The sequence below is a fragment of the Channa argus genome, chromosome 14, assembly GCF_033026475.1.
Source record: "Channa argus isolate prfri chromosome 14, Channa argus male v1.0, whole genome shotgun sequence".
NCBI lineage: Eukaryota > Metazoa > Chordata > Actinopteri > Anabantiformes > Channidae > Channa > Channa argus.
In genome coordinates, this window is record NC_090210.1 from 21,220,619 (window position 1) to 21,242,740 (window position 22,122).

Consider the following 22,122-nt stretch of genomic DNA (forward strand, 5'->3'; position numbering starts at 1 on the left):
GGACAGCGGGCTTGAATTTCACCCCACCAGGCCCACGTCTAACCACCCAGGGTTACCCTGGTTCCAGGCTGAAGCTCGGATAAAAATGGGAGGGTTGCAGCACGAAGGGCATCTGGCTTAAAAACACACCCCAAATCAATGTGCAGAACAGCTTCTGCTATGGTGACTCCTGAAGGGAGAAGCCGAAAGCCACTGATCTTTGACTTAGCGTATAGCTTAGGACAATGGTTGCCTAGTAACATTTTAAAAAGACAGTTCTGTATAGATTCAATGCAGGAGCATTAGTGTAGCTTTAATAAATGTCCTACCGAACCCACCTTTGGCTGCCCAGGCTCGTAGGGGCCTGCTGTCATCGATGACGTGATAGAAGGTGAGCGGAAGGATGAGAAAGGGGCTGTCGCTGGAAGTGTCCACTTGGAAGGGCACATTTCTCTGCTCGAGACGAACCGTCTCACCTTCCTTGGTTAGTGACGTCTGGAGCAGTTTTCCAGTCACCTACATGGAACAATGTGCACAAGATGTTTTAAGTGTGTTCACCACTTCACAATTAGATCATGAGCATGAAAAAACAGCAGCAGCTGTAGGTGTATGATCAGTGTAAATATCTTCTGGTATATCTTTGTGTGCACCTATACCTGACACCCAAGCAGGAGACTCTTCCTCATGTTGGCCACCCTGATCATCAGGCAAGGTCGGCCTTCTTGGGTCGACACCACAGCATGCTGACTGAACTTCACCGTCTCACCTCGCTTCTTTGGCCGAGCCACCTGAGGATGGAAACCTCAATCGGTTTTTCGAATCCAATTTAAGTTCGATCACCTTTGCTAAGATTTGTATGTCGCACAACAGACGGATGCAGCATTGCAGATAATTATAGTTGTGCTGGATCTGTTAGGAGTCATAGAGATTCATAGATCCTCTTTTACATTTCTATTTATATCAACAATTAGAATCAATGTCACTTCATGTTTGGTTGTTTTATGTGTTGGTCACCTTGGCGAGGAAGGTACCAGTGATGAAGATTTCCATCAGCATGGTGATGACCAGCTGCACAATGAGCAGTATGATAGCAGCTGGACATTCCTCTGTGATGCAACGAAAACCATAACCAATGGTTGTCTGAGACTCCAGAGAGAAGAAGAAAGACCCCGTCAGGGTCTCTGCTCACTCACAATCTTCCAGTGAAGAAGTAGGTTAACTAACTTCCTACATTGGAGTGAAAGATATTTTAAGTAGGAAGCTGTTGCAGCTACATGCAACTTTCAACAAGTTAAATCAGAAGTTTAATTACAGCAGGAAAAAATAATATGATCAAGAATATTCAAAGCCACTTATTATTGTTGAGAGTACAGAAAGGGACCATGGAGGGAGAGAGATGCTGCTGCTAAAACTTCACAGTAACAATTTATAGAGTTTGGTCTTGGTCTGTATGACACATTGTTCTCAAGATTCAGGAGGACAATGATACTGGTATTAGTGGGTCCGTTAGGCTGTACTGTGTCCCATGTCCCAGAAATGTTGGACCATTTGTTCCATTTTTAAATGATAACACAAAAAAACTTTAAATCTAATCAACTTCTCCTCTCAGCTCATCAGGAAAATATTGTTTGGTTGTAGTTTGAACCTAAAGGGCCATGACTCTGGTAACTTTTGGAGTCTGATAAGATTTTTTTTTTTAATGAAACAGTTTTTTCTTAAAACTTGATTTTTGATCACCTGCTCCCACTGGCTGCTGCCTGCTGTGCCATTTGACGTTCAACATGAACTGGTTATGACGTCAGCTGTTTGACTACACACATCCATGATCACTCAGCCTGAACTGATGTAAGTCTCACTCCAGCTTCTTTCTGGTCCTCAGCTGTGGCCTTCAGGTGAGACTCCTGGGCCTTAGTCTCTAATAGTAGCTATTGTTAGTGCGTCACCAGTGTTGAGTCAAGCTGTAGCCACCTGCCCTCCTCCTCCTCCTCCCAAAATACAGAATGATTTTCTTCTAAATTTCCATTTTTCTACGAAGTTAATTGGTTTTTTTTTATGTTACATGTGTTAATTTATGAATCTTTATCAACACAGCCTGAAAAACAAGCATTAAAACTGAGTGGAAAGAGGAACTGTGGACAGAGAAGGTCATCTCCTCACTCTGTCCCCCATCATTCTAAAAGTTTTTGTGGTTATACCAAGAAGATCACATGACCAAGCTGTGACGATATTGTCAGAGAATAAGATCAATCTTTGCACTGCAATTTGTAATCAGTGAAGCCACAGACTCTGTATGATGTCTTTCATTAAGATACTGGGACTAGTGGTCTGCATAAAGGTACAAGGTAAGACCAGAACTCTGTCTCTTACACAGACTATGTTTAAAAGATACACAGCAGTACAACATCACGGCTGAAGTTTCATATGGGTCTGGTTAACAAGTGCAGTGAGCTACTGAAAGAACACACAGAGTTGAAATGAATCAAAGCCTGGACTAATACAACATAGTGAATTGATTTCACTATAAGTTTAAATTAATTTCAGTCTAAATACAGAGACAAGATCTGAAACAGAAATAGAGAATGTAATTTCAGAGGAAATTACGTGGGAGAGCTGTCAAGCTGCCCGTTAGATGGCGACATCTCAGAAGCTGCAGAGTCAACAAGTTTGCACGTTCAAAGCTGCAAACGTGGAGGCAAATGTGAAAACTTTGAAAAGATGCAGAAGACGAAGAGATAAATACGGACAAAAAATGTTGACATTCAAAGTTAAAAAAATGAAGAAGCTAAGTAAAAAATTGACATTAAAAGTGTAAAGTAAATAAATATAAATAAACTTACAATTTTAATAAAGTAAAAAAAGGATGAAAAGGGCCTTTAATTTGAAAGTGTGTTTCCTGTAGTACTGCAGCAAACAGTGTTAGTCTGGTAAATGCTTGTTTTAACACAGTTATTGCTTAATGCCATTTTATTCTTTTTTAAAATGTGGTGTTATTTTAGAAATAATCATGTTCTACATGTGTTTCCAGTCTTTGCAGGATCCACAGCTGTGACTCCTGTGTTTGTGCAGAAGGGTCATGATGTTCTTCTGGAAGTCAGGAAAGATGTTCTTGAGAAATTTGGATTTTTTTTATGGAAATTAGAGGAAGATATTTTAGTATTATTCAGACCTAATTCAGGACCAATAGTCTCTAAACGTTACACTGGAAGAGTTGAGTTCTCTGTGGAAAATTACTCTGTGAAACTGAAGAATGTACAAGAGACAGACAGTGGACTTTATGCTGCACGAGTGACAGAGACTGATGATGGACAAACAGTCGCTTCATATTATGTCACAGTTCAAGGTGGGTTGGTGAACATTTCAGACACTGACAGAAAGTATCTGCTGTCATGTTTCTTAAACTCTCCTCATCTTGTTTCCTCAGATCCAGTGTCTCCAGTCAATCTGACAGTGGACTCTGTGTCCAGAAGCACAAACCTCTGTAACCTCACTGTGACCTGCAGGACACAGGACTCTCACATCAGCAGCACTTTTACATGTGACACCCAAACCTGCAGCCAGGAGGAAGGAGAGAGGTCAAAGGTCACAGCCTCTGGTGCTTCTCTCCAAGTCTACCTGGTTAATGACTCTATCATCTGTAACCATAGGAACCAGGTCAGCTCGACTAAAAACCGAGAACAAACAAAGATTCGTGTTTCCTGTCCCCGACATTGTGGTAAGAAAACACAGTAAGATATAATAATATGTAGATTATAGTTTGGTTAAAAATCACAGTGGACAATGTGCTGAGAGTAAAAACTTCACTTCATCTTCATACACAGTTTGGGAACCAGTTAAACTGAAATCATTTCTTTTTTCTAAGAATTGCTTATGTATCTCAGCCGTACTGAGACCAACCAAGTTACAACACCTAAGTAAACAGTGAAGTACAAACCATGCAGTTCAGATACAGTAACATGAGAAACTGATTTGTCACGTTCACTCCTGTTGTGCTGTGGCGTCACACTTTGACCTGCTGTGTCTGCTCTGTAATGTGCTGTTACAGGTTCAGAGAATCTCTCTGCTGGTTTCTCTTACTGCCTGGTGAAGACGGTCGTGTTCTCCGTTGGTCTGATCATCATGGTGTCTGCTGTCATCGGTGTCCATCTCATGGAGACGTTCAAGAAGAAAAACCAAGAAGAAACGAAGAAACAATAGTTCTCTACTAACCAGTCTTAGTATATATATCCCCCACTTTTAGTCCTTTAAACTAATACATTGTTTTTAAATCAAATCACTGTACAGAGAAGTGTCAAAGCTTCCAAATTGTTTTGGAGAATGTTAATTAAAAATTAAAATAACATGAGATCACCAGAGAAAACTCCATACAAACATAAACTTTACTAATACTTTATTCACTGCAAATTATTTTACTAACACTTTGTTAAAAATACACATTTTTAAATGTTTTTGAAAAAAATATTATCTGACTAAAAAATTTTCTGAATTTTCTCTTTAGGTAAAGTATGTTTCTAGCACTTTACTGTACGTGTATCATTAGACACTTATTAAAGCAATAAACACATTTATACACATTTCATATTTGTGGTGAATTTGTGAATCATGTATCTCTGTGGTAAATTTTAAGGTTTTCAGCCAATAATCCATGAGTCCAGTTGTTAGGAAACACATTTGATCACACTCTGTACAGGCTGTGTGTGCTGTGTCACCTGCTTGGACAGAACCTAAATACAGAAATATATGGAACATATTTTAATGTCTGGACCTGACAGGCTTTTGTACCTGAGCATAGATGCTCTCAGGCAGGGCTCTGTCTCTGGTTTCAGCAGATTCCATTGGCCCAGTGTGAGGCCCTACCAAGCAGTAGGTGGTGAATGCAGACGCATCATTGGTTTGAGTCTGGTTTGCTGTTTCGACCAGGAACAAAAAGATTTTGAAAGATTTTTTATAATTTTATATATTTTTGTTTTTTAAATGTAAAGAATTTGTTGATTCGAGTTCAAACAAATCGGACACACTGCTAACACATACTAAGAAGGTAGTAATACGCAGCATTTAGAAAAAGACACTACAATACAATATTGAGTATGAGGTCGACATGTAGCACATACAGTAGGTAACTTTGTGGAGCAGACAATAACATGTGATTATGTAGTACAGTAGATGCCATGAAAACTATATAAAGTACTTTGCTGTAGCCCTTTTTTGTTTGGACCTTTGCATCAAAAATCATCAAACCCATCAAAGAATTGTAATGTTTCAAACATAAGAATGAAACAAATTTAGTAAAGTGACTACATCTACATTGTAAAGCTTTAAGAAACAGTCTAATTTCAGAGGAGCTCAGCAGGACATTTGGACATTTTTCACATTATGTGTGATCACTAGCAACATGTGGCAGGTCTAAGCAAACAGCTGAACTACATGAACTGTTGGTGCAGCACATGTACAGTTGTCAGGGAAATGTTTAGTGAATGATATGCAAAGTAATATTCAATAAAAGTGTGGAGGTGATTTAACTTAAATATGATGGTTCAGCAACTACTTCACTCCAGAGATTGTAATCTCGTTTAGTAAGCACGTTCACAAACTGTTTCATACATACAAGCTTCTCAAAGTATGGCTGAATCCACAGAACTCGGTAAGAATCCATGTGCCTCCACAGCTACACACTGATCCTTTCTGTTCTACCTTGTCTTTGTCCTGGGCTCCAGTTACTGTGTCACATCTGCTCCCTTCAGTAGCTGAGCTGAACAGCTTCTCTTGTAACAAAACCTTTGCATTGCATTGTTCCCTTGACCACTGACGTCAAATATAACAGGTAAACTACAAAAGCAACATCAAAGCCATATGATGTCACTAATGACAAAAAGAATGTGAGGTTCTGATTTAGATTCTGAAAATCTCCTTATTTTGCCAGTTGTCTTAGTTTTGTTACTCAGAATCTGAAATTCAAAATCCATTGTTTTGGACAGTGATGAAACAATTCACATTTACCTGAAGAACTTGGAATTTTCCAGTTGGAAAATCTGACGTTAATTCTTCTCCCTGCCCGTTCGTCATGAAAAAATACACAGTGAAATATTTAAGTCAGTAACTTAAACTACAGTATACAATTTAAAAATCTTTTTGTAGAAATATATGGAGACGTTCTCTAATGTCTCATGAAACCATGTAGAGAACAGCAGTGGCAGCAGTGCAGAAATATTTGCTTCATAAATCTTATAGTTAATCAGAGAATTTAAACAGTTTCTGCCTAATTAGTAAGTTTTAAACTATTATTATTTATAGTTTGGGCTGTGCACAGTTCATCACATGTAAAAGAGAATAGCAGAGTGAGGAGACCTGTGCAGAGTGGATCTGCTGCACCATCTCACATAATAGTCATTAGCATTAAATTACAATATGTAAGAAGCTGCAAAATGTACGGATCAAGCAGAAATTGTTAGAAGGGTGAACTTCACTCAGAAACTTTTCTAAGGGGTCATCTGTGTCACCAAGTGTGTCTGAGCATTGGTTGTGATGTAATGAACCATTTGTAATGTGCACTACACCGTCTAATATTCTGTTAGTTATTGTAATAGTTAATGTCTAACTGCCTAATAACACACATAAAGGAGACTAATGCAGATGATGACATTTGCTATATATGCAGTTTTTCAGATTATACTTTGTCATTTTGTGCTGAAATGTACAAATTACTTACGTTTCCTTTTCTTTAATTGGTAAAGAACAGCTGCTGTCAGTAGGACAAGTAAGACAACCACAAGGACACCAACAATTATCAAAGGGTGGGTTTGTGGTTGTTCATTTTCTGTAAAGAAAAACAAAACCAGATTAGAAATAAAAAAAAAAATAGAGATTAGCAGTAGTAATGTAGTTTCTTGTTGATGACCTGATCTGTAGTAAGTGGATTTTTTTAACCTTTACTCAAACAACAATTAAAATTAAACTGATTTCAAACAGATGCTACAATCTACATTTATGTCACTTGGTCGTTGTTTCTTACCATCATGTCGGGGACAGAAATTCCAAATCTTTGTTTGTTCTTGGTTTTTAGTCCAGCTGACCTGGTTGCTATGGTTACAGATGATAGAGTCATTAACCAGGTAGACTTGGAGAGAAGCACCAGAGGCTGTGACCTTTGACCTCTCTCCTTCCTCCTGGCTGCAGGTTTGGGTGTCACATGTAAAAGTGCTGCTGATGTGAGAGTCCTGTGTCCTGCAGGTCACAGTGAGGTTACAGGGGTTTGTGCTTCTGGACACAGAGTCCACTGTCAGATTGACTGGAGACACTGGATCTGAGGAAACAAGGTGAGGAGAGTTTAAGAAACATGACAGCAGATACTTTCTGTCAGTGTCTGAAATGTTCACAAACCCACCTTGAACTGTGACATTATATTCGGCAAGTATTTGTTGTTTGTTAGTTGTTATCACTCGTGCAGCATAAAGTCCACTGTCTGTCTTTTTCAGATGCTTCAGTTTCACAGAGTAATATTCCACAGAGAACTCAACTCTTTTAGAATAATCTTTACTGACTTTTCTTTCTGAAATCTGTTGAAGTGTTACTACAGGCTGTTTATTGACATTCAATACCAGTAATAGAAATTCCTCAGAAACGTCTTTCATGACTTTCATGACCACAAATTTCTAACTGATGTCATGCAACAAATCATGTCATGCAGCAGTAGTAAGGTGGTTTCTTGTTGATGACCTGAACTGTGGTAAGTAGATTTTTTTAACCTTTACTCAAACAACATTTAAAAATTAAATTCATTTCAAACAGATGCTACAAAATACATTTATGTCACTTGGTTGTTGTTTCTCACCATCATGTCGGGGACAGGAAACACGAATCTTTGTTTGTTCTTGGTTTTTAGTCCAGCTGACCTGGTTGCTATGGTTACAGATGATAGAGTCATTAACCAGGTAGACTTGGAGAGAAGCACCAGAGGCTGTGACCTTTGACCTCTCTCCTTCCTCCTGGCTGCAGGTTTGGGTGTCACATGTAAAAGTGCTGCTGATGTGAGAGTCCTGTGTCCTGCAGGTCACAGTGAGGTTACAGAGGTTTGTGCTTCTGGACACAGAGTCCACTGTCAGCACGACTGGAGACACTGGATCTGAGGAAACAAGGTGAGGAGAGTTTAAGAAACATGACAGCAGATACTTTCTGTCAGTGTCTGAAATGTTCACAAACCCACCTTGAACTGTGACATTATATTCAGCGAGTGTTTGTTCTTTGTTACTTGTTGTCACTCGTGCAACATAAAGTCCACTGTCTGTCTCTTGTAGATTCTTCAGTTTCACAGAGTAATTTTCCACAGAGAACTCAACTCTTCCAGTGTAACGTTTAGAGACTATTGGTTCTGATTTAGGTGTGAATGTTACTAAAACATCTTCACTGAATTTCCATAAAATAAATATTAATTTCTTAGGAACATCTTTCCTGACTTCCAGAAGAACATCATGACCCTTCTGCACAAACACAGGAGTCACAGCTGTGGATCCTGCAAAGACAGGAAACACATGTAGAACATGATTATTTCTAAAATAACAGCACATTTTAACAAAAGGATAAAATGGCATTAAGCAATAACTGTGTTAAAACAAGCGTGACTTTACCAGAATAACAGTGTTTGCTGCAGTTACAGAGATAATGACCATTAAAATGCTAAGAAAACAGACAAACACACTGAGCACACTGCTGTTAACGTTTCTGTTTGTGACTGTTTGTCTTCATACATTTAAAGTCAAAATTTGAACCTCTTTAGGTTTTGTAATATGCAAAAGAATGTGTCCTGGTGTTTGCTCCACAACTGCAACACATGAATAAAACTGAGTAAAAAGTATTAACACGTAATGAAATAACACAAAATTCAAAATAAAATAGATTTATAGACAGTTATGATAGTTGTGAAATGGGATAACAAATTATGAAATGGACTGTGCCATAAACAAACAACTGAGATGTTATTAATTATATCAGGATGAGAAGTGCAAGGAGGGAACATAGTGGTGTAAAAAAGTCTTCACCAACTTCCTGACTTTCTCTTCATATGTTTCACAGATTTAGGGGTAGGTTTGGGCAGTGTTTTCACCTAATAAACAAAAAAATCATTGAAAAACTATATTTTGTATTTACTCAGGTTATCTTTGTTTTATATTAAAATCAATCATTTAAATCTGACAAATATGCAAAACAAACAGGAAGGGGAGGTTCTTCCTGTTTACCTCCAATAAATTCTCATCAGTCTGAATACAAACCTTCATACCAATCTGTGCATTGAAAGAGCAACTAGTCACTAAAATCACTCCTGTTCATACTGGTTGTGAATATCCCCTCACAATGCAACTCTTAGGTAAAAGGTTGGAGACAAGATGTGAAGTTTGTGTTCAGAGTAAAAATCATTCAGGTGAAGAATGGTAACAAAAAGAGGAAAATTTGTTCTTCAGTAATGATCCAAATTTTATTTAGTTTAATTTAATTTAATTGAATTGTATTAACTAACTCTAAATATCAAGAATGACAAAAACTGTTGGTTTGTTCCAACAGTTTTTGACATGTTGTTTCTGACATGATCATTACACCTTTGTCCTTTTAGTTTCATTTAATGTCTTTTACGCAGATGTTTAACGGATGAAGTACAACCAGATTTTTTAAAACAAGTTAATTTAAACCTAAATCTTTGGTAGAAAATAAATTCTTAACTTTCATTTGACAGGATAACAACAGAAACACAGCAAACAGAATCATGTTTCCCATGGTGACATTCATACAGTGAAGATGTAACTAGACTAACTTCCTACTTCCTACTAACATGTTTCATAATGGGGGCTGTCGCAGATACGAACAAATGCACAACTGGGACAAACACATGTGTGTCAATGTTTAAGTTAAAGCAGAAGTTTATGTGGAAAGTAAAGCATAAAAAAGATTGTGATTGAGATTATATAGCTTCTTCTTCTTTTTTAAAATAGAAAAAAAAATCATGTAGCTTTGTTACAATGCTGCTTTAAGCAATATAACAAAAAATATCACATGAAAAATACATTTACAACATTTCCAGATTTATTTTCAGACATTTGTCGTATGTTGAACATGTGCTTTAATTACTTTAAGTTTAAGTTTAAGTTTATCCAAGTCTTTAAAAACCAGTTAAAATCATAAAAGTTGTTTATTTTGACCAGGAAGTTCAGATTTTAATAAAGTTTATAATGACATGTATATATATATATATATATATATATATATATATATAAATTTCAACTCTATGTTAATAATTCTTGATGATGTTAAAGTTGTTGATTTTGAGCAGGAAGTTAAGATTTTAATAAATTTTATAATGACATGTAAATGAGAGGCCATGGCCCATCTGACATATTGCTCACAAGGTTCAGGTTTATTTAAAAAAAATTTAATATTAGTAATCAGTAAGAATCAGAAACATTAGCCATCTGCCACCTACGGTTATCTGAGCATTTGCTGTCAGATTTACTGTTGGTTTGTTTCATTTTTTTACAAACGGTTTTTGTCGTGATCTTTCTGACATGATCATTACACCTTTGTACTTTTAGTTTCATTTAATGTCTTTAACACAGATGTTTAACGGATGAAGTACAACCAGATGTGTTAAAACAAGTTAACTTTAAACCTAAATCTCTAGTAGAAAATAAATTCTTACCATTCATTTGACAGGATAACAACAGAAACACAGCAAACAGAATCATGTTTCCCATGGTGACATTCATACAGTGAAGAAGTAACTAGACTAACTTCCTACTTCCTACTAACATGTTTCACAATGGGGGCTGTCGCAGATACGAACAAATGCACAACTGGGACAAACACATGTGTGTCAATGTTTCAAGTTAAATCAGATGTTTATGAGGAAAGTGAAGCATAAAAAAGATTGTGATTGACATTATATAGCTTCTTCTTCTTTTTGAGAGTAGAGAAAAGAATCATGTAGCTTTGTTACAATGCTGCTTTAAACAATGTAACAAAAAATATCACATGAAAAATACATTTACATCATTTACAGATTTCTTTTCAGACATTTGTCTTATGTTGAACATTTGCTTTAATTACTTTAAGTTTAAGTTTAAGTTTATCCAAGTCTTTAAAAACCAGTTAAAATCATAAAAGTTGTTGATTTTGAGCAGGAAGTTCATATTTTAATAAAGTTTATAATGACATGTAAATGAGAGGCCATGGCCCATCTGACATATTGCTCACGAGATTCAGGTCTATTCAAGAAAAATGTAATATTAGTAAATCCAATATGCTGTATGGAGTCCCACAAGGGTCAAACTTTGGATGCTTTGTTTAAAATGTAAATGATGATGCAGAAAAGTTGAAATCAAATCGTCTGAATCTACGAATTTCTTCAGTTTAACTAGAAAAACACAATTTGTTTTAGTTCAAAGAAGGACGTTGATCCCAGTCACCTGCTCCCACTGACTGCTGCCTGCTGAGCCATTTGATCTTCAACATGCATCATTTATGAATGAAGTCAGGAGAGAGAACCAGCAGTAAAGGAGGAAACGTTGCTACAGACGTCCATGTATGATTACTCAGCATAAAATGAAGCGACAGTAAGCAATATTTTTTTAAAAGCAAACTGACTTAAAGTGATGCACATTTTACTCCAGGTTCTTCCTGTAGCTCTGCTGTGGCCTTTTGCAGCATTTACATCATGTCGTTTAAACCACCTGGGAAAAAACGATCCAAGTGAACCTGGATCCTCTTACTTGTAATTCTGAGATAGAGAAATCAGGAATATCCAACAACCACGACATCTCCCACTTTGCAGAATGGACTGTGGAAGTTTCAGCTCAGAAGGTTGAAAAATGGCTACAAAAAACGATTAGCAACAGTTTAAGGAAGATAAAATCCATATTATAATAACAGGTGTTTTGTATTATAACTAATTTCACGTTTAATGAAAGAGAAATGAAGTAGCAACTGTAGCTGTGTTCACACAAAAACCCAGTAACGTTAAACCAGTTTATATTTTAGCAAACTGTACAAATTGTGAAGCTGCAGTTGAAGTTAACATTACTCACATTGTGTGGTCACCAGATAACGTTATTAACGTTTACTTTGTAAACTGAAAGAAAGTAGCCTTTGGTCCATTTACTTTTATAGTTTTACAAAGGTTTCATCACCTCAAGTTTAAATTGTCCAGAGTTTAACCAGCATTTGTTGTCGTCCTCTTTCCTTGAAGTGTTTGTAGATGCCACTATTTTAATAATTTATTTGACCATTCTGGCGGACCAATACCCACGAGTATCACATCCCATCATCCTCTCATATGTGATTTTCCAGTACTTCAGCTGTTTGTGGGACATTAGCTTGGGCTCGGGACACCTCTTCTTCAATCTTTGATCGGGTGAGGGCTAAATGGACGGAGGGAGGTAAAATGAAATCAGGTTCTTTATGAGCGTGGGAGGGTTCAAACATATTTTACAGAGCATCAGCCTTGGTGTTTTTGTGACCAGGATGATAAGCTAGGTTGAATTGGAAGCGATTGAAGAAGAAGGACAATCGAGCCTGACCAGATTCTAATATACTCAAGGTTCTTGTGGTCTGTGCTCAGCCCCCTCCAACCAATCTTAGTCTGTCTGACACATTGTTCTCAAGATTCAGAAGGACAATGATACTGGTATTAGTGTGTCCATTAGGCTGTACTGTGTCCCATGTCCCTGAAATGTTGGACCATTTGTTCCATTTTTAAATAAAGAGACAAAAAAAGTTTAAATATAACCAACTTCTCCTCTCAGCTCATCAGGAAAATATTGTTTAATTGTATTTTAAACCTAAGGGGTCATGACCCTGGTAACATTTGAAAACTGATAAGATTTTTCTTTATGAAACTCTGTGTTTTCTCAAAACTTGATCTTTAAATGAGCCAAAGGTTATTGATCACCTGCTCCCACTGGCTGCTGCCTGCTGTGCCATTTGACGTTCAACATGAACTGGTTATGACGTCAGCTGTTTGACTACACACATCCATGATCACTCAGCCTGAACTGATGTAAGTCTCACTCCAGCTTCTTTCTGGTCCTCAGCTGTGGCCTTCAGGTGAGACTCCTGGGCCTTAGTCTCTAATAGTAGCTATTGTTAGTGCGTCACCAGTGTTGAGTCAAGCTGTAGCCACCAGCCCTCCTCCTCCTCCTCCTCCTCCTCCTCCTCCTCCTCCTCCTCCTCCTCCTCCTGCAAGTGAGAATCGCTGTTTAAATGAGGGCTGCACGGATCTTACAAAGTAACAGAGCACAGGTGTCTTCCTACTGTAGAAATCAGATGCAGGAACTAGACTGAGTGACGTGTGAGGTTGTCATACAAGTCACATTGACATTTAGTGACATTTACACTAATTTAAATGGAATTTGAAAAAAAGGACATGGGTTGAAGTTCACTTTTGTTAATCGAGATAATTATATATATCTTGTGTTTTCATATATGTGCTCACACCTGTCACATCACACAGACGTCATTCACGCTCATGTAATAAACCCAATAATATAATAATTATAACACAATGGCCATTGTACAATATTACATTGATGTTCCACTTATTCAGTTATTCAGGCTGTTTATTTACTAAGGCAGCAGACTTTGCTTTATTACCATATACTGAAATTTCATTAGGGGCTTTCAGTTCTAGGTGTTGGATGAGGAGAGAGATCTGGCGTTGGACTTTGCAGCTCTGTCAACCTGTGCATACACAGTCTCTGGTAAAGAGCTGTTCATTGTGTTTTGGGATTTTTCAGGACCAGTGTGAAACTGAACCAAGGCGTAAGTCGATGTTGGAGAAACAGTGGAAACATCTTCTGCTGGAGTCTGGATCCGATTTTGGGCTGGAACGATGTCCTGAGAATAAATCAAATATGATCTGTTTGTGTTCTTTTTTAAATTACTGACAATAAAAAACTTTGTTCCTCAGTTTGACTAGCAATGTTGGGAGAGTTTCAAAATAAAGGATTATGTCTTACCTCAGGTACTGCATATATTGTATTTTCCTTGTTCTTTTGTTCAATTGGTCTTTTACCTGCAGGTCAGTCATAGAAAATACAGAATTATTTGCCTAAAATGTACATTTTTCTAAAAAGTTTTATGTTACATGTGTTAATTTATGAACATTATATTTTGATTTGTGCTGACACAGAATATTTCTAGTGGATCAGAGTATAAAAGAATAGTATTATTATGATAAGAAAATTAAGGGATAACATTGGTTGTAATGACTAAAAAGAAAAACATCTCTTGATAAGAAGTATTTTATGTGATATAGCTAAAAAATGTCCAGCGTGTTGTGAGGAAGCATGTTGTTTACCAATGAGTGAGCAGAAGGAGTAATAAATTAGTTAGTAATAAATGCTATAGAAAGTGGAGGTTTATCAAGTTCATAACATTTATTCAGACACAAAAAGACACATTCAGGACGGTTTGACTGAAAAGGATAGAAACACTGTTCATATACATCCAACTGAGACAATTCACATTTTAACTTGCTCTGTAGTTCACTGTCAATGCAGTGGGATGAGCTTTTTTTTTTAATGTCAGTTGCATTTCTCATGTGCACATTGAAAATAGTGAGAAGCATAATATTCATGTTCATGATTAATCAAGAATCAATATTAAGATTCTTAATTAAGTTTTTGGTTTGCAAAGTGGGGCGTTATGGAAAAATAAGTGAGAACCAATTGCAGTTATTAATGTACACTGAGAAAAAAATGTTAATTATTCTGATGATGATGCCTAACAATATATCAGAGAAAATTACCATGTACTTACAAAGAATTATAAATATGATGATTGCATTATTCTCTGCACACCAGAACTTACATTTTAAAATAATGACAATGAAAACCAGGCAAGCACCTACAGCACCAGCCACAGCCACATAAGGAATGACTCCATTAGAAATGGCTGCAAAGTAAACAAAATAATAAATCACAAATGTTACAATTGAAATTTTAACTTAAATATTTCTAAAAGAATAGAAGCAATAGTTTTAAACCACCAACCTTTCAAAAGTCCGTACATACGTGTTTTTAAAAACCTCTAGAAACTGCTCTATAAAGGTAAAAAGTAATATTTTGTTTTCTAAACAGATGGAAAATGTGTACTCACACAGTATTTGATGACTTATTGATGAATATTTACATCTGACAATGAGCATTAGTGTATAAACCTTCACAGACCACAACCTAAATTCTTTTTTCTTGGTAAAGGGAGAGACTACATGAAGCTATGTTATTTCATTCAATTAAAGTTGTTATTTACAATGGGAAAAACATGCACACCAACCACATTATAATTCAACCATGACATGTGACATTTCAGATCAATAGAAACAGACTGGTGACTAAAGGCCGGAGACACTGGATCTGAGGAAACAAGGTGAGGGGATTTAAAGAAACATGACAGCAGATACTTTCTGTCAGTGTCTGAAATGTTCATAAACCCACCTTGAACTGTGAATTTATATTCAGCGAGTGTTTGTTGTTTGTTACTTGTTGTCAGTTGTGCAGTATAAAGTCCAGTGTCTGTCTCTTGTAGATTCTTCAGTTTAACAGAGTAATTTTCCACAGAGAACTCAACTCTTCCAGTGTAATTTTCAGAGACTATTGGTTCTGATTTAGGTGTGAATGTTACTAAAACATCTTCCCTGAATTTCCATACAACATATAGAAAATCATCAGGAACATCATCTTTCTTGACTTCCAGAAGAACATCATGACCCTTCTGCACAAACACAGGAGTCACAGCTGTGGATCCTGCAAAGACTGGAAACACATGTAGAACATGATTATTTCTAAAATACCACATTTTAACAAAAGAATAAAATGGCATTAAGCAATAACTGTGTTAAAACAAGCATGACTTTACCAGAATAACAGTGTTTGCTGCAGTTACAGAGATAATGACCATTAAAATGCTAAGAAAACAGACGAACACACTGAGCACACTGCTGTTAACGTTTCTGTTTGTGACTGTTTGTCTTCATACATTTAAAGTCAAAATTTGAACCTCTTTAGGTTTTGTAATATGCAAAAGAATGTGTCCTGGTGTTTGCTCCACAACTGCAACACAAGAATAAAACTGAGTAAAAAGTATTAACACATAATGAAATAAACACAAAGTTCAAAATAAAATATTTTTACAGTCAGGTAAGATAAGTAAGTAAGTGGTGCTGTAAAAAAGTATTTGCCAACCAGTTTCTATTTCTCTTCATGTTTGTCACAGATTTAGGTGTATGTTTGGACAGTTTTTGCACCTAATAAATGAAATAACAATTTAAAAATTATATGTTGTATTTACTTAGGTTATCTTTGTTGTATATTAAAATCACTTGGATAATCTGAATCATTTGAATTTGAATCAACTCTTAGGTGAACGGTTGTAGACAACATGTGCAGTTTGTGTTCAGTGTAAAAATCCTTCAGGTGAAGAATAGTAATATGAGCTCATTTGCTGATACTGTGTTAGTGCTGGTTGAGAGACACCTTTAATAATTTTAATTACAATAGTGCAAAGGAGCTACAATAGGTGATTATTATTGTTAAGAATCATGTTTAGTCTTTTAAGCTTAAAATGTTCAGAAACACAACAGACAAACAGGCCCCACAGTGAGACTTGGTTTCCAATATGCTATTTATTTTAACTATATCCCAAACTAGGAAGTCATGAGCTGGAAGAAAGGTCTCGCCTCTAAATATCAAGAATGACAAAAACTGTTTGAATATATGATATTTTAATATATATAAATATACATGGGCATGTCTGTGGGTATAACATGTTAACGTGGTCTTTACAAAAATACTCACTTATCCAATAATAACTAACTGGTGACACAATGACAATATTGAAGTTAAAAATGTGAATATTAGACACAGCCAAGCACATAACTCCAATATAATACTACACATACAGTTGTTCTGGGTTAGATTGTGTAAAATATCAAAATCTGCACAAAATCAGAAACATTACCCATCTGCCACCTACTGTTATCTGAGCATTTGCTGTCAGATTTACTGTTGGTTTGTTCCAACGGTTTTTGACGTGTTGTTTCTGACATGATCATTACACCTTTGTGCTTTTTAGTTTCATTTAATGTCTTTTACACAGATGTTTAACGGATGAAATACAGCTAGATTATTAAAAAGAAGTTAACTTTAAACCTAAATCTTTAGTAGAAAATAAATTCTTACCATTCATTTGACAGGATAACAACAGAAACACAGCAAACAGAATCATGTTTCCCATGGTGACATTCATACAGTGAAGAAGTAACTAGACTAACTTCCTACTTCCTACTAACATGTTTCACAATGGGGGCTGTCGCAGATACGAACAAATGCACAACTGGGACAAACACATGTGTGTCAATGTTTAAGTTAAAGCAGAAGTTTATGTGGAAAGTAAAGCATAAAAAAGATTGTGATTGAGATTATATAGCTTCTTCTTCTTTTTGAGAATAGAGAAAAGAATCATGTAGCTTTGTTACAATGCTGCTTTAAGCAATATAACAAAAAATATCACATGAAAAATACATTTACAACATTTCCAGATTTATTTTCAGACATTTGTCGTATGTTGAACATGTGCTTTAATTACTTTAAGTTTAAGTTTAAGTTTATCCAAGTCTTTAAAAACCAGTTAAAATCATAAAAGTTGTTTATTTTGACCAGGAAGTTCAGATTTTAATAAAGTTTATAATGACATGTATATATATATATATATATATATATATATATATATATATATATATATATATATATATATATATATATATATATATATATATATATATATATATATATATATATATATATATATATATATAAATTTCAACTCTATGTTAATAATTCTTGATGATGTTAAAGTTGTTGATTTTGAGCAGGAAGTTAAGATTTTAATAAATTTTATAATGACATGTAAATGAGAGGCCATGGCCCATCTGACATATTGCTCACAAGGTTCAGGTTTATTTAAAAAAAATTTAATATTAGTAATCAGTAAGAATCAGAAACATTAGCCATCTGCCACCTACGGTTATCTGAGCATTTGCTGTCAGATTTACTGTTGGTTTGTTTCATTTTTTTACAAACGGTTTTTGTCGTGATCTTTCTGACATGATCATTACACCTTTGTACTTTTAGTTTCATTTAATGTCTTTAACACAGATGTTTAACGGATGAAGTACAACCAGATGTGTTAAAACAAGTTAACTTTAAACCTAAATCTCTAGTAGAAAATAAATTCTTACCATTCATTTGACAGGATAACAACAGAAACACAGCAAACAGAATCATGTTTCCCATGGTGACATTCATACAGTGAAGAAGTAACTAGACTAACTTCCTACTTCCTACTAACATGTTTCACAATGGGGGCTGTCGCAGATACGAACAAATGCACAACTGGGACAAACACATGTGTGTCAATGTTTCAAGTTAAATCAGATGTTTATGAGGAAAGTGAAGCATAAAAAAGATTGTGATTGATATTATATAGCTTCTTCTTCTTTTTGAGAATAGAGAAAAGAATCATGTAGCTTTGCTACAATGCTGCTTTAAAAAATGTAACAAAAAATATCACATGAAAAATACATTTACAACATTTCAAGATTTCTTTTCAGACATTTGTCTTATGTTGAATATTTGCTTTAATTACTTTAATAAGTTTATCCAAGTCTTTAAAAAACAGTTAAAAACATAAAAGTTGTTTATTTTGACCAGGAAGTTCAAATTTTAATAAAGTTTATAATGACATGTAAATGAGAGGCCTGAGAGTTTGGTCATAGAACCAATTGCAGATATTAATGTACACTGACAAAAAAATAAATATATATGTATTAAAATTTCAGCTGGATGTTAATAATTCTTGATGATGCCTAATGATATATGAGAGGAAATTACAATGTGCCTACAAAAAGTTATTAATATGTTAATTGCACACTAGAACTTTCAACCAAAAGACAACGATAACCAGGTCAGCAACTACAGCACAAGCCCCAGAAACAATGACTCCATTAGAAATGACTGCAAAGAAAACAAAATAACAAATCAGAAATGTGAAATTTTCAATTTTAACTTAAATATTTCCAAAAGAGTAGAAGCATTGTGCAGGTGTAAATAATGAAGAATTTTACACCACCAACCTTTTAAAAGTCCCTACATACGTATTTTTTTTTAAAAACTGCTCTTTAAAGGTAAAAATCAGTATTTTGTTTTCTAAACAGATGGAAAATGTTATTACAAGGTCTCCCTCAGTATTTGGTGACTTATTGATGAGTGTTAACATCTGACAATGAGCATTAGTTTATGAACCTTCACAGACAACAACCGTGTTTCTTGGCAGAGGGACAGACTGAGAGGCTGAATGAAAACCTCTACATTCATGAGCAGACAGTGGGTATTTTCCTCGGTTAAAAAGCTGAAAACTACATCAAACAATAATATTACATTCAAGTTTCTGTTTATAGTGGGAAAAACATGAACCAACCACATTATAATTCAACCACTACCAAGGTTTTTAAGACAAACTGAGAGAATAAGGGACATGTGACATTTCAGATCAATAGAAGCAAATGAATGTTTGAATGTTTTACAAGTTATATTTGTTTTTATTTGGTTCTGCTCATTGTGGTTTGAACAAATCTGCCTCCAGAGACTGTGATGTAAACGTTTTAAACATTTGGTTGCTATGGTTACAGAGGATGAATCCTTCCTGGTGATCACTGACAATTTAACTGGAGACACTGGCTCTGGGGGAAGAACAAGTAAAACCAGGTGAAAAGCTTTAAAACAGCAGCATTGAAGTATTAAAAAATAATTAACCTACCTTCAACTGTGACCTTGTGTTCAGTTACTGTTTCTTCTGTTTTTCCAGCCAGTACTGCAGCACATTGTCCACTGTCCTTCTGTTGTAGATTCTTTAATAGCAATGAGTGTATAAGATATATATAAGTATATATAATTGCGTGTATAAGACTCTGCCCTTTCATGAGATATATGAGATATCATAACTCCTTGAGCATCATTACATTTTACCTTCACACATTATATCCTGTTTTCTGTATTAAATTTCCAGTTAAGATCTGTGCTTTTGTTCAGTGTAATTAATTTATTGACATCCAGACGTATGTTATTCATTTAGAGCTATTTAATATTTGAAAACCAGTCTCACAGGAGGTTTTCACAATTAAAGCTGTTATTACTGCACTGAGGGGAAATAGCATTTCAAGTTCCCTTTGTCCTAGAGCTTTGTGATGAATAGTCTTGTTAGAAACCGTACTTCCTAATTATTCATATGCCATTTGTCATTTTAAAAAGTGTTTCTCTACGGTTTGCCCAAAGCTGGCACATAAAGCAGATCCATTCATTTTATATCTGTAGACGCTCCTGTGTAGGAATGTGGGGGGGCTGGATCCTATCCCAGCAGTCAGAAGGGCGAGAGGCAGGATACACCCTGGACAGGTCTATCTCAGGACCAACACAGAGACACATACACAGAGAGACAACCATTCACACTCACATTCACACCTACAACCAATTTAGAGTCACCAACTAACCTAACATGCATTTCTGCATGTTAGGTTAGTTAGGTTAGTTCTGCAGGAAACTGGTGTACCCGGAGTTAACCCATGCTGGCACGGGGATCAACAACATTCAGCTTGTCCCTTCAGGGGTCGCCACAGCAGAATGTGTTCCACACGTTGGTTTTTACACCGGTTTTTGCTTTAAAGGGCAACCTCACTGTGTTCATGGTCAACCTGCTTTTCCCAGAGCTCTCCCACATGATATTATTTGAAGTTCTAATGATAAAACTACTCAGATGTGTTTTTTCAATCAGAAGAAAACACTTTAAAATAGGTAGATCAGAGAGAAGTTTAAAAGCATTGTTGTATATACACCCTAAACTAAAGCCTGGGAGAGCTAGTTGAAAATTGGTGTAGTTGCTCTAAGACTGTCCTCACCTGACAGAGTATATCGTTATTACCAGCTCCCAAAAACGACCAACAGATACGTTTTACAGCTTGGTGACGTTTAGTGTCTGCAGTGAACTTTACATTGTAATGTTATATGAGGATTGTACAACGTACAACAAAACACAGGACTTTCACATAGAGTTCGACACTTGTGTGAAACACCAGGTCATGTAATATGTGATGTTTTAAAGGTAGACCATGACTTTTTTACTATCCCCTTAATCTTTATTTAAATCCCAACCCCAACCTAAACCCTTAATATTTGTGTGCCTAACCCTAAACTAACTGCTGTATTTACACTAAATCCCACGTTTCTAGGGTTTAGAGCAAGAAACAAGTCTGAAACTGGCCACCATTTTGGTTCCATTGAAAGAAACAGCATTTACCTTAACATACACTCTTTGGCCGATTCATTAGTTCAGAAACTCTGCCATGAATTCTGCATTTACAAAGTTATACTTTCTCAGTTTTTTAAATTGATACAGCCAGAAATGTGATTTCTGCTTTGTGTTTATTACTGAGGTCACAGTGGGTAATGCAACCGCAAGGGGGCACAAGCCAGTGTCTTCTTGTGCCAGTCCCAAGTCTGGATAAATGCAGAGGGTTGTGGCAGGAAGGGCATCCGACGTAAAACACATGCCAAATCAAACATGCGAATCGTGACAAAGGCTTCCATACCGGATCGGTCGGGGCCCGGGTTAACAACGACCGCCACCGGTGCTGTTGACCTACAGGGTACCGGTGGAAATTGGACTACTGTTGGTCGAAGACGAAGAAGAAGAGGAGGAAGGTGTGTTCGTAGGCAGAGAGAGAAGAGGAAAGCTAAGAATGTAGGACTGACAGTAGGGACTTTGAATGTTGGTACTATGACAGGGAAGGCTAGGGAGTTGATCGACATGATGCAGAGAAGGAAGGTGGACATACTGTGTCCAGGAGACCAGGTGGAAAGGTAGCAAGGCTAGAAGCTTAGGAGCAGGGTTCAAGTTGTTTTACCATGGGTCAGATAGGAAGAGAAATGGAGTAGGAGTTATATTGAAAGAGGATTTTGTGAGGAATGTTCTAGAGTTGAAAAGAGTATCAGACAGGTTGATGAGCCTGAAGCTGGAAGTTGAAGGGGTGATGTTCAATGTTGTGAGTGGTTATGCCCC

The 22,122-nt window shown here is 36.2% G+C and overlaps 4 protein-coding genes across 8 annotated transcripts in view; 1 reads left to right on the plus strand and 3 right to left on the minus strand.

The window, feature by feature from the left end:
- Positions 1 to 1,660, minus strand: part of LOC137140663 (ATP-sensitive inward rectifier potassium channel 10-like) — a 4,922-nt gene extending 3,262 nt beyond the window's left edge. Inside the window, exons 1-3 of the mRNA XM_067529134.1 lie at positions 994 to 1,660; positions 636 to 767; positions 318 to 495 (exon numbers count right to left, since the gene is read on the minus strand). Of these exons, the coding sequence (XP_067385235.1) occupies positions 318 to 495; positions 636 to 767; positions 994 to 1,035 (352 nt within the window). The 5' untranslated portion in view covers positions 1,036 to 1,660. The remainder of the gene's footprint in view (positions 1 to 317; positions 496 to 635; positions 768 to 993) is intronic.
- LOC137140658 (SLAM family member 9-like) overlaps positions 1 to 4,173 on the plus strand; it is a 23,651-nt gene extending 19,478 nt beyond the window's left edge. The window contains exons 1-3 of one of the 2 annotated variants that reach the window (XM_067529119.1): positions 1,765 to 3,319; positions 3,401 to 3,691; positions 4,022 to 4,173. In XM_067529119.1, the coding sequence (XP_067385220.1) occupies positions 2,908 to 3,319; positions 3,401 to 3,691; positions 4,022 to 4,173 (855 nt within the window). In that variant the 5' untranslated portion in view covers positions 1,765 to 2,907. Of the gene's footprint in view, positions 1 to 1,764; positions 3,320 to 3,400; positions 3,692 to 4,021 lie in introns of those variants that run through there. The other variant, XM_067529120.1, reaches the window with a different exon arrangement.
- On the minus strand, positions 3,763 to 13,149 carry LOC137140652 (uncharacterized). Its single transcript, XM_067529095.1, has 7 exons — positions 10,658 to 13,149; positions 8,177 to 8,482; positions 7,805 to 8,095; positions 6,986 to 7,276; positions 6,683 to 6,790; positions 5,974 to 6,024; positions 3,763 to 4,883 (listed from the first exon to the last, which is right to left on the minus strand). Exons 1-7 carry the CDS (start codon positions 10,722 to 10,724, stop codon positions 4,729 to 4,731), a joined length of 1,269 nt encoding a protein of 422 aa, XP_067385196.1. The 5' UTR covers positions 10,725 to 13,149; the 3' UTR covers positions 3,763 to 4,728.
- A 100-nt stretch (positions 13,150 to 13,249) lies between these two features.
- LOC137140665 (uncharacterized) lies at positions 13,250 to 17,683 on the minus strand. Of its 4 annotated transcripts, none has more exons than XR_010916464.1 (5): positions 17,193 to 17,683; positions 15,450 to 15,767; positions 14,824 to 15,368; positions 13,971 to 14,026; positions 13,250 to 13,848 (listed from the first exon to the last, which is right to left on the minus strand). XR_010916464.1 is itself a non-coding variant. In XM_067529135.1 (5 exons), the coding sequence occupies exons 1-5, from the start codon at positions 17,257 to 17,259 to the stop codon at positions 13,639 to 13,641; spliced, it is 735 nt and encodes a 244-aa protein (XP_067385236.1). In that variant the 5' UTR covers positions 17,260 to 17,603; the 3' UTR covers positions 13,267 to 13,638. The 4 variants fall into 4 exon arrangements, 3 of the variants coding, with proteins under 3 accessions (XP_067385237.1, XP_067385236.1, XP_067385238.1); XM_067529135.1 differs by having other exon boundaries at positions 13,267 to 13,848; positions 14,824 to 14,907; positions 17,193 to 17,603; XM_067529137.1 differs by having other exon boundaries at positions 13,268 to 13,848; positions 14,824 to 14,907; positions 15,006 to 15,767; positions 17,193 to 17,565.
- Positions 17,684 to 22,122: the final 4,439 nt, after the last annotated feature.